General features: G+C 40.5%; 1 protein-coding gene across 1 annotated transcript in view; it reads right to left on the minus strand.

The window, feature by feature from the left end:
- Positions 1–1353: 1353 nt before the first annotated feature.
- The window catches only part of CNGB3 (cyclic nucleotide gated channel subunit beta 3), a 109666-nt gene continuing 98999 nt past the window's right edge, over positions 1354–12020 (minus strand). Inside the window, exons 16-18 of the mRNA XM_010979349.3 lie at positions 4351–4497; positions 3944–4118; positions 1354–1614 (exon numbers count right to left, since the gene is read on the minus strand). Of these exons, the coding sequence (XP_010977651.3) occupies positions 1354–1614; positions 3944–4118; positions 4351–4497 (583 nt within the window). The remainder of the gene's footprint in view (positions 1615–3943; positions 4119–4350; positions 4498–12020) is intronic.

Raw genomic sequence — 12020 nt, forward strand, 5'->3', positions numbered from 1 at the left:
ACAGCCTTTTGTAAAATTTGTCATGTTTCTATGACACTCAAACACTATATTCAGAAATGGTGAGTATCAAATGATACATTTTATTATAGTGATGGATGTAAACATGGTTGGCTGAATACAGCTATGTTGTAGGCTTTTGGGCTAATTTGTTAAAACACTCTCAGTGAAGTGCTGTTACAGTGGCCATCTTCTGGGACTTGGAAATAGCCTCATTATACAGAACTTAATGTTACACACTAATGGCATTTATTAGAATGGAATTCTATATGTATTATTACTTCCGACAACAGCCTGGCTTTTTTAGCCTCCTCACAGCATGAGATTTGGGTAATTATGCTAATGCTAGGTGATTCATGAGGACAACTTCCTAAAGTGTGCTTAATTAACTGGGAGATTTTTGTCAACAGCTGCACATGTAGGTTCTGCAAATTGTAGGGATATGTCAATCTGACATGTGTACAGCCTGCCTTCCTAACCTCATCACTTTTTACTAAAGCTGCAAACGAGAAGCTCAAATCTGGCACCTTTTGAAGCAAAGGCTTGCAAAAGTTTCTGGAAAATGTTGCGTGACCCTACGTGAAGTTGGGGATAATCTGTGTTTGAGTCTGTTGAGCCAGATGAGCCTTTCATGATGGAAAATATTAAAGTTTGTTTCTTTAGCAAAGGGTATGATTTTTCCAAACATGTTGCTGTAATGTGATTTTGCTCAAGTGTTTGTTAGCATTACTGACCAGCACTCTCTTCAGAGGGCTCCTTGCAAGTCAGATTCACACCCATTGGCTCATTGTCGCCTCTTCCCTTCAGTCTCAGCTACTTTATCGGATTGATTGATCGGATTGATTGATCGGATACTTGACTAACTCATCACCCTAGGTTGAATGGAAATCACCTGATCTTTGACACTTTTATTAAAATCTCCTAGCCCCAAGTAAGAGGTAATATTCATATACATAGACCATTTAACCAAGACACAGTGTAATACAAGACTTTAACACACACACATACACAATTAAGAGAAAAAAGAGTAAATCATTTCAGTGCTAAGACCAAGCTAATCAAAATGGAGGGAAGAAACATCCAGAAAGAATGGAAGAAAAATAACCTACTACATACAAGTAGAAGAAATACCAATTGCACAAAGCTAATGACAACAGAGAATACGGATGGCTTTTTTAATAGTCTTATTACCACTGCATAAGGTCACACTCTCAGGTAAGTCCTAGAAACTTAGCTAGGGGTTTGCCTACGGTTTCTCAAGGGTCCCGGCAAGGTTTTCCCCTCTCATGAACGTGAGCTACCATCCTGGCTACAATCTCTTTGGGAACTAGCTAGGTTGTATCTAAAGATGGGCATTTACTGCTTAGCCTTTTCTTTGACTTCAATGGTCAGAACCTCTTCCCCCGCCTCGGCCGAGGGAGCCATGCTGATGATGAGTGATTGGCCGGTGGTGCCTCTGGGCAGACCTGCCCTTCTGATTGGCTGGGGCCTTGCCTCCGCTGTAACGGAATTTGCTCCATGTTTGGCTGCGTCCAGGGGTGTCTCTGCTGGCTCGCTTCCTTTTTCTTCATGTTCTTTCGTTTTATCCTCTTCTCCTTCAGCATTTTCACTTTTTTCCTAGTTGTTGAAAAAAATTGGTATTGAAATCATAATCACCACCAAGGCGAAGACTGTCCGAATGAAGTCAATAGGGGACTTGTGTCTGCCTCTGACTAGCACCTGACTGCTTCCTGATGTGCTGGAGGACGGGGCTGAGCTGTCACATTTGAATTACGGTGTTCGTCCGCACTGCATTTCTGTGCCTGTCTAGGAATTCTCTTCCTATACCGGTCTCTGAATTATTAGACTTAATGCTTAGGACTCTTTGCTTTTTAAATATTTGCTTATTTATTTTATGAAGATGAAATTTTAAATATTTATCTCTTCTTAAAATAAATATTAACCGAATACCATAAAAATACTATGGAAAGTATGATTTTCCTCTTGGAGAACCTCATAGAAGAACCTCAGGGAGAAAAATCTTCTCTCTTTCCTAGTACAATCTTCTCCATGAGTCTGTCCCATGAATGTTGGATACAGTTTTAGAATCTGCTGTATTTAGGTCATCTGTAGAATTTCCATCGTCAAAAACATGCTATGCTCTTTATGGGTGAGGCCTGGGATCAGTTTGAGAGAGGCTTGTACAAGGCATGGATATGCCAGTATGAAGCTGGGGACTTGACTTAACTCACTGACATATGTTTCTTTACTGTCAAGTCTTTTACCCAAATTACTATTTCTATGCCGATAAAACGAGGCATTTGGTAATTTTCACCACAGCGTTGTGTGTGTGTGTGAAAAAGGAGGAGGCAAATTTTAGTCTCTTGAGTGTGACTTACGCTAATATTTGATTTACCAGTTTTCTGAAAGGTCCACGGCCACCTATTTCTTACAGTTTTAGAGCTAACATGATGACTAGATTCAGAAAACCTGAATCCCTGCTCCATTCTTTAGTGTCTGCCCTCATAGACTTATCAGAATCAAATAAATACGAAAAAAAAAAAAAAGGAGAGAAAAACAATAACATTTGAGTTTCTTAACATTACTAGGAATTGGGAGACAGCTTGGTGTAGACCTGGAAGTCTGAACACCTGAATAATAGTTTTTGTTCTGTCATCGATTGTGACCTTATCCAAAGAAACTGATCCGGAGCTCAGTTTCTCCACCTGTAACATGAAGGCTTGGATGACATCCATGAGGTTATTTCTGGCTTTAAACATTTGTGATAATAATTGAATGAATATTTGTGAATATGTTTATTGGCTTGTTGGCAAACGTGTTATATATTTAAAGATATATATGTATATTTATACATATACAGCTCATCCTCACTATTCACAGTAGTTTTGTTCTGTAAAACTGCTGAATTCTATAAAACACTGAATTAGCAAATCCTGAACTATGGCTCTTCGGGGTAACACAAGTTTAGGTTCCTAGGAGACTGGCTACAACATTTTGGTCAACCAATCAATACATAACCTTGATCCATGTGCGTTTCTGTCTAGAAACACCTCACTTAATAGATATTATCTATTCGTCACGTGGAATTCACAGCCAACAGCGCTACAACTCATGCCTAAATGAAGCTTATCTCACGTGTATGTCTCTGTAAGGGACATCAGAGCATTTTGTGGTTGGGAACACTGGACAGCACTTCCACACTTTGCTTGGGGGCCCTTTTTAACCACGGGGGAGGCAGAGGGGACAAGAGACACAAACACGCAAAAAAACATGGCGCTAAATAGACCATGAAAAGGTCACTTGTTTGCAGTGTGAGAATTGAAACTAGAAGGCAGAGTGTCCCTCGTTCAACCTCAGCTGGGAACTTGTGCCTCTGGCAACTTAAATTTTTCGCAGCAGTGCACACGTATGCCTGCGAATGACCACAGAAACACCCCAGATGTTGATCTGGAGGTTGCAAATACATTTTCGCAAGTAGGCGAATTCACAAACAGAATCTACAATCATGGTCAACTGTATTTATGTATATATACATTAAAACTCTCTATAATAAACCTATGAGGGTGAAATGTGATGGTATACGGGCAAGCAGTATTAATTTTCTTTTTTTTTTTTTTTGGTTTGTTTTTTTGTTTTTTGTTTTTAATTGATTGAACCCAGGATCTTGTGCATGCTAAGCGTGCACTGTACTACTGAGCTATAACCCACCTCCTTTCTCTCTTTTATTTAAAATTTTTCTTTTTTTCTTCATTTTTCCTTATTCTTTTTTTTTGGAGGGGGCATACAGTTTAAATAATAATAAGAGTTATATGTAAAGTCATAATTATTTGCATTAGATGAGTCCAAATTATCCCAGTGTCTGAAATGGAATTAAAGCAGGGGCTTGTCTGGGTGTCCTTAGTCCTGTGGTCTCTGTGACAGCCCTCCTTCCACTCTGTCTTATTACCTGAATGGCTTGTTCTCTCTTCAATGTGAGCAGTCTGGCAAGACCTGCTTTTCCTGCGCCTCCTAGGAGAGCTTTAAACATCTTGGGTGTCTCTTGTTTCGGTGGGAAGAGAAAGGCAAGCCCTTTGTTTGGAGGGGTCGCCCCTTTGCCTGGAGCCTTCTTCTTTAGAAGCACCCTGTGGACAGGAGAGAAAGGCCGTTTTAGACAGCACTGTGAGAGTTCTGGCAAAACCTACCAGAAATACTGTCATTCCTCCTAACCTGTGACGTTTTCAGTGTATAACTGCATAAGCAGTTGTTAAGTGTATCTCACGGAGAAAGTTGATCCCTGCCGTCATAATACAGTTCTCAATTTAGATTTTACGAAGTAAAACCACCTCCTCTTTAATGAGGTTATAAAGGTTGTACCTGGCTTTCTTCATGAGGAGCTTTTCAGAATCTGGATAATGCACTAGAATTTCTTGGAGGGTCTTCTTGTCCAGGGTGAGAAGGTTGGCAAAGCCGTGCGCCACCACGTTGGCAGTCCTGCGGTTTCCCCCTCTCGCTGCTAGAAGGCTGAAAGAGAGAAGAGCGAATCTGGGCCACCACTTTCACTCTTCCTTCACCAAAATCTTTAAAAAATAAAGAAAATCAAATATTATAACCATTTATGCTGCTTCAGAGATCATTCCCTGGAGGTGAGAGTTCAGATAATTGTGCAGAGAGAGTCAAGATGTGGTGGTAACAGAAGTGGCAAGAGTTTTCAACATGTTTTGCCTCCAGCTCCCACCTCAGATCAAGGCCCTGTAGCCATCGGAGCCCTGTGAGAGTCTTCATCCCAGACTGCAGGCTGCAGGCTCCCTTTGGACTCCATCTGCCCTTCCGGATTCACTTTTCATCCTTCCCCATCCTCTCTGCTCCCCAGGAAGCTGACCTCTGTGGGCTTGCTCTCTGACTTTCGTTTGGGTTCAAACAATGGGAAGTACCAGTAGGAAAGCAGGAAGAGAGTGGGGATGGGGCGTTTGTTCCCTCATTCTTTCCTGGCCAGGCCTTAGGATAGCAATGCCTGCAGTTCCAACAAAATCCACAGCTCTTGACACATGCCATCTCCCAGAGATACAACTCCTACAACTTCCTGGGCTCTGGTAACCTGCCCTTCCCTTGTCCCCTTTTGTCTCAGCTATGGAAACAGCTCCCTTGTGGCTAGCTTTGAGACGTATCAGCATCCCTTGATGGGTCCTCAGATTTTCCTTCTAATTTCCTTCGATTTTTTTTTAATTGAAGTGCAGTCAGTTACACTGTGTCAATTTCTGGTGTACAGCATAATGTCCCAGGCATGCATATATATATATACATATATTCATTTTCATTAAAGGCTATTACAAGATACAGAACATAGTTCCCTGTGCTACACAAAAGAAATTTGTTTTTTGATCTATTTTTATATATAGTGGTTAATATTTGCAAATCTCAAACTCCCAAATTTATCCCTTCCCACCCCTTTTCCCCAGGTAACCATAAGATTGTTTACTATGTCTGCAAGTCTTTTTCTGTTTCGTAGATGAGTTAATTAGTGTCCTCTTTTTTTCTTTCCTTCTTTTAATTTTTTCAGATTCCACATGACTGACATCATATGGTACTTTTCTTTTTCTTTCTGTCTTACTTCACTGAGAATGATGATCTCCAGGTCCATCCATGTTGCTGCAAATGTCATTTTTCTTTTTTATGCCTGAATAGTATTCCATTGTATGAATATACTACAACTTCTTTGTTTTTAGCATTTTTTTATTGAGTTATAGTCATTTTACAATGTTGTGTCAAATTCCAGTGTAGAGAACAATTTTTCAATTATACATGAACATACATATATTCATTGTCACTTTTTTTTTTTGCTGTGAACCACCACAAGATCTTGTATATATTTCCCTGTGCTATACAGTATAATCTTGATTATCTATTCTGCATTTGCCTGTCAGTATCTACAAATTTTGAAATCCCAGTCTGTCCCTTCCCACCCCCTGCCCCCTTGGCAACCACAAGTTTGTATTCTATGTCTGTGAATCTGTTTCTGTTTTGTATTTATGTTCTTTTTTTTTTTTTTTTAGAATCCACATATGAGCGATCTCATATGGTATTTTCTTTCTCTTTCTGGCTTACTTCACTTAGAATGACATTCTCCAGGGACATCCATATTGCTGCAAATGGCGTTATGTTGTCATTTTTATGGCTGAATAGTATTCCATTGTATAAATATACCACATCTTCTTTATCCAGTCATCTGTTGATAGACATTTAGACTGTTTCCATGTCTTGGCTATTGTAAATAGTACTGCTGTGAACATTGGGGTGCATGTATCCTTTTGAATTAGAGTTCCCTCCAGATATACACCCAGGAGTGGGATTGCTGGATCATATGGTAAGTCTATTTTTATTTTTTAAGGAATCTCAATACTGTTTTCCATAATGGTTGAACCAAACTGCATTCCTACCAGCAGTGTAAGAAGGTTCCCTTTTCCCTAAAGCCTCTCCAGTATTTATCGTTTGTGGACTTTTGAATAATGGCCATTCTGACTGGTGTGAGGTGATACCTTATTGTAGTTTTGATTTGCATTTCACTAATAATTAGTGATACTGAGCATTTTTTCATGTGCCTTTTGGCCATTTGCATGTCTTCATTGGAGAATTGCTTGTTAAAGTCTTCTGCCCATTTTTGGATTGGGTTGTTTGTTTTTTTCTTATTAAGTTGTTTGAGCTGTTTATATATACTGGACTAATTTCCTTCTATTGACTTCTGTCAATAATCCCTTTATTAAAGTTCTTCTTAGTTACCTCTCTTGAGTGTACCTTCAGTCTTCCCCTGAACTCTGACTGAAAGCTCTGACATCAAACCTTAATAATACCCTGGTTACATTAGGTGAATTCGGTCTCTTCCGATACTTAACTCCCAGATTAAATTGTTTCTCAGTAGCATAAATTGCTCTGTAGGATAGTCAGACACATTCAACTTCCTACTTGGAATGTCAGTGAGTTCTGGGCTTTAGATCGCTCAGGGACACAGCTGGGGCACACTGCATTTGGGAAGTGACCCCCAAGTAGTTATCAAATAAGTGAACACGCAAATGAATAAACACACAAATGAGTGAAACAAAAGAATAGAACTTCTATTGTTCACAGATAATCTGGAAAATAAAGGCTGGTCTTTGAAACCAAGACAAGAAAAAACACATTTCAAGTGTTTAAAACAAACAAACAAAAAGACATTGCAGGCTCTGCATGATAAGGTAACACAGTAGATTTTATCTCTTGGAGTCAGCCACTCAGAAATGAAGAAAGAAGGCTCACATTAAATAAAGCAGTCCCTAGGGTTGGAAAAGACAGAGCAAGCGTCTGGAGATCGGAACGTTCACACTTTCACAGCCCTGCCTTTGGGGGCGATGAGACGTGAGAAGCTGCTTGGGTCCTAGGCCTGAAGATGGATATCAGACCGTGTACGTTTCTCCAACTGTTGCTGCAGAGAAGGGAACATTCCGACTGGCTGTTCATCGTTAAAAAAACTAACATTGGGTTTCAGCTCTGACATGTCGAGAGCTTAGAAGTTGTCACTCCTGTCCTTACAACACCAAACTGAAAATCAGTGATTTCCTAGCACTTATCAGGGACCTGAAGTTGCAGGGTAAACTCCCACCCAGATCTGAAGAGACAGGTGAATCCAGAAAGCCATGGCCAGACCTGCTTACCTGGAACAGAAGCCCTTGGAGTTTTAACTGGTAGAAACACTTATATGGTAATTTAGACAAATTGCTATAGGTTAAGAGTGAACGAGAAAACTCTGGGAGGGGGTCACAATTATGGGGAAATATACTTGTATGGGTTTTACCTTGAGAAACTCCAGCGGGTTCTCATGGCTAAGAGCCAAGAAAGATCTGCTTGTTGCTCTGGCAGTAGAAGGGAATAACTGATCATTGTAAAACACACTCAAGAGTTTATTTGTTTTACATTAAAATGGTCTAGTATCCAGGGAAAAAGATTACCAAAGCCTTACCCCACCAGGAGGAAAGGCATTTCTCTCATCTTTATCTTTCCCGTCCTACCTAAGGGAGTAAGAAAAACTTGTGAAGTGTCCCCAGGCCACTTACGAATGGATTTACTCCTCCAAGACAGAAAGCACATACTTGGAATCCATAAATGTTGACCACATGAATGCCTACTTATTTTGCTCAAGATTGCACATTGGCACTTTAAAGTCTCTTGCTCCATGGCAAAAGAAACCACTTACTTTTTAGTCCTTTCCTGAGGTTCTCCCCAAGACAAGCTCTGCCTTCACCTTTTTTTTTTTAAGGAAGAGAAACGAATTTTACTCTATCATCCATCTATCTGTCCATCCATCCATCCATCCATCACAATCATCTCTTCAGTCACTCACCTACCCAACTTCCTACCTGTCTTCCTACCTATCTGTCTCTGAAATGGATGTTAATACACGAAGGACAATGATTAGATGAGCCTGTTTCATTCACATTCCTGTCACCTTGGACACGGAGTAATCCAGTAGCTAGGCAGGGCTAGATGGCATTGGGGAGCTTAATTTGGACCTGAGAATGTCTCTGTGTGTGTCAGACTGTGAGAGCAGAACGGAAATAACATATTTAAATGTCAGGTTATTTTGAGATTTCTCAAGCTTTAATTAAACTTGCCTTCAGGTTACACACTTGGAGTGCTTGATGAGTTTTTGAACGGAAGAAATAGTCTGTCTGCCAGATGGATTTTGCCCAAACTGGCATCTATTTTTTTGTTGTTGTTGTTTCTCCTCCTGTCCACAAAATGCTTCTCCAGCACTCCTCCAGTGGAAAGTTTCACTCATTTAATAGCTTAGTAAGAAGATCCCTAAGTATTCCCAGGCCCACACAGAGTTTCTCAAAGAGCACGTGCTGCAGGACACACCCCTGAGGTTGATGGCAAGTGTCCTCAGGTCAAAACCTAGTGAGCAGAGCAATGGCCCAGGAAGCAAAGGAATGGATTTTGATTCCAGATCCACCTCTGTTTGATGTGGATAACTTAAGGACAATACCTTAAGGGCCTTTCTGATTTTCACTCCAATTGTGTGTTTATTAAGTGCCTATCCTGTATGCAGCAGGTGAAGCGGGACAAAAGGAGAACTATGAAAGCATGGTATGGTTTTTTGGAAAGAATATAGATTTTGGACCCAGATAACTCTACCATTTAAAGTGTATTTCTGAGCAGGATACTTAATCTCTCTCTTAGGAAAAGACCATCTTTCAGTACCTAATATGGGTGTCTGATTACTTTGAACGAAAAATACCACAAACCATACCAGTAAACAAAGAATGCTGAAGCCATCAAGTCATCCGTGGCTGCCACCACCCTAGTAAAGACAAGCCTGCAGCCCGGCCTCTGCAGCCACTCACAGTGGTGCACCCTGAGGGGACTCAGAATAAGAAAGGACAGGACACTGGCCCTAGATAGCCAGGTGCTTGTCAAAGGAATGAATTCAGTGAGCCCAAATGTTTGCTTCCTCCCATACACAAAAAAGTGCTAAATTCTTTAACTTGAGATGCCTGGCTTTCTTTAGTTAACAAGTAATCTTTTATTATTCTAACTACCTGGTCTTTGTTGTAAAGCTCCCATATATCCTAGCTCCTCCCCTACCTCTTGGGAGCAGTCCTTCTGGGAGATCTGAGAGGCTGTCATCCTGGCTTGAGTCCTCCTGCCAAATAAAACATAACTCTCAACTTTTAGGCTGCGCATTTATTTCAGTTGACATTATCTTTAGGGAGATACAGGTGTTTACAGACTCCTGATATTCAATTAGGAAGGTGTTATTAGGCCAAATTTCTGGCTAAGAAGTTTTAAACCCTAATTTGCTGTATGTAACTGTAACAAATAACAATAAGTATAATGACTTTTATTACTCAGGGTTCTCCAGAGAAACAGAAAAAATAGGACATGCACAGATATGTACAAAAGGAGATTTATTATGGGAGTTAGCTCCCATGGTTACGGAGGCTGAGCATCCCACAGTCTGCTGTCTGCCAGCTGGAGACCCAGGAAAGCTGGTAGTGTCATTCAGTCTGAGTCCAAAGGCCCGAGAAGCGGGGAAAAGGGGAGCCTCTGGTTTAAGTCCAGGTCTGGTTTGAAAGCCCAAGCACCAGGAATGTCAGTGTCTCTGTCTGAGGGCCGGGAAGGTGGATGTGTCAGCTCCAGCACACAGAGGGAATCTGCCCTCCCTTCACCTTTCTGTTGTCTTTGGTCCCAGTGGATCAGATGAGCCCGCCTGTGGTGAGGAGGGTGGCCTTCCTTACTCAGTCTACTGCTCCAAGTGCTCATCTCCCCCAGGCACCCTCCCAGACACACCCAGAAATAATGTTTTATCCACTGTCTGGGCATCCCTTAGCCTCGTTAAGTTGACATGTGAAATTAACCGTCATAGTGCTAGTGTGTCAGAGGCGGGTAAGTGGATGGAATCAGTGTGTGAATGGCAAAGGGAGAAGGTATATGTAGTTTGAGATGACCTGTATGTGCAAAGCTGTGAATGTGAGCAATATAGAGCAACATGGAGATTATACATATGTGTGTTATAACATATTCATAGACACATATACACACATGCATATAAATACATATATTATATAATATAAATTATAATAAGACTGTATACAAAAGAATGTAGTGAAAATACAAATGCATATGTTTAACACAGGCAATGTGTGCAGGTTTGAGCTAGGGGAAAAAAATGGAAATGGAAAGTTTTTCCCCCTCAATATTAATTGATTTTTCTTACCTCTGCTCATACTTCCAATGTCTCTACTATTTCTGTCTTTTAGGAAAGGCAGGGTCAGGGGGAGAGGAATGACAGAGTTATTCCGATGAAGACTATGTATACGGAGTTAGAATAGTCCTAAGAACTAGAGGTCTACCTTGGTACTCTCATTTTGAAAACTGAGTCTTCAGGAGAAACAGGCAAACACTGGAGGGAACAAAGATTTAAAATCATTTTTTTTCAAAATATTTGACTTCTTCCACAATGATACAGAATAAATATTTATTTGATATGCAGAATGACCCACTTGACCAATATAACAAGTGGAAACTCAGAACTTAAACCCTTTAGATGAAACCCAGACTATCTAAAACATAGAAGGCTATACCAGTGCCTAAATTCTACTCAATAACTTGTTATATATGATGAAAAAGGGATGTTGTACAAAGAAAGAAATGCAGAAAATAAATGATCACATTTATGAAAATAGTAGGTTCATAGGAAATTAATTCATTTAGCAAATATTTATTGAGGACCTATTTCCCAGGCACTATTTAGAGAAACGCAAATTAAAACAACCTATTAAAATGCAAAAGCAACGAGAATAACGAGGTTATATCACTGACGCTGGGGAAAAACAGCCCTTACACTGCATGTTGTACCGTAAATTGCTTCAGTTTTTCTAAAAAATAATCCGCCCCTATATTCCAAGAGTTTTAGAAATGTTTCTACCTTTTGACCTAGTTATTTCACTTTGGGGAATAAACCTCAAAGAAATAAAAGAAAAAACAAAATAATTTTACAAAGATCAACATAGCAGAGCTATTCTTAATACTGAAAACTGATAAAAAGGGCACAAGGCTGTATATGCATATTCATGACAAAAATGTATCTGCATTAGTCCATTTGCAAAGATAAAAAGATAATTACATTCACTTATTTATTCAACAACCATTAGGCATTTAATGTGGGCCAGGCACTGCCTTAAGGGCTGGAAGTTGGGTGCCAAACGATAAAAACATGATGTCTGCTAGGGCCTGTGTCTTTGTGCAGAATGGAAAAATACAGCTTCCCTGGGCACATGTGGTCCTCTGGGCACAAAGCTTGACTAGAAAAATGCCCGCTTTTGTAAAGCAGAGGGCACCTGTGGCTGCGGGAGAGCGCAGCAGCAGGGCTCACGCTCAGGAGCAGAGTGCAGGCTGCAACCCAGCCTTCCTGGCCCCTCCCTGTGAGGCAGGAGGGAAGGGGGCAGGGCACAGCCACTTAAGGAATGACAGCAATTGAGACCAAAATGGTGGAAGATTCAATAACCAGTTGGCCT

This window comes from Camelus dromedarius, chromosome 30 (assembly GCF_036321535.1).
Source record: "Camelus dromedarius isolate mCamDro1 chromosome 30, mCamDro1.pat, whole genome shotgun sequence".
NCBI lineage: Eukaryota > Metazoa > Chordata > Mammalia > Artiodactyla > Camelidae > Camelus > Camelus dromedarius.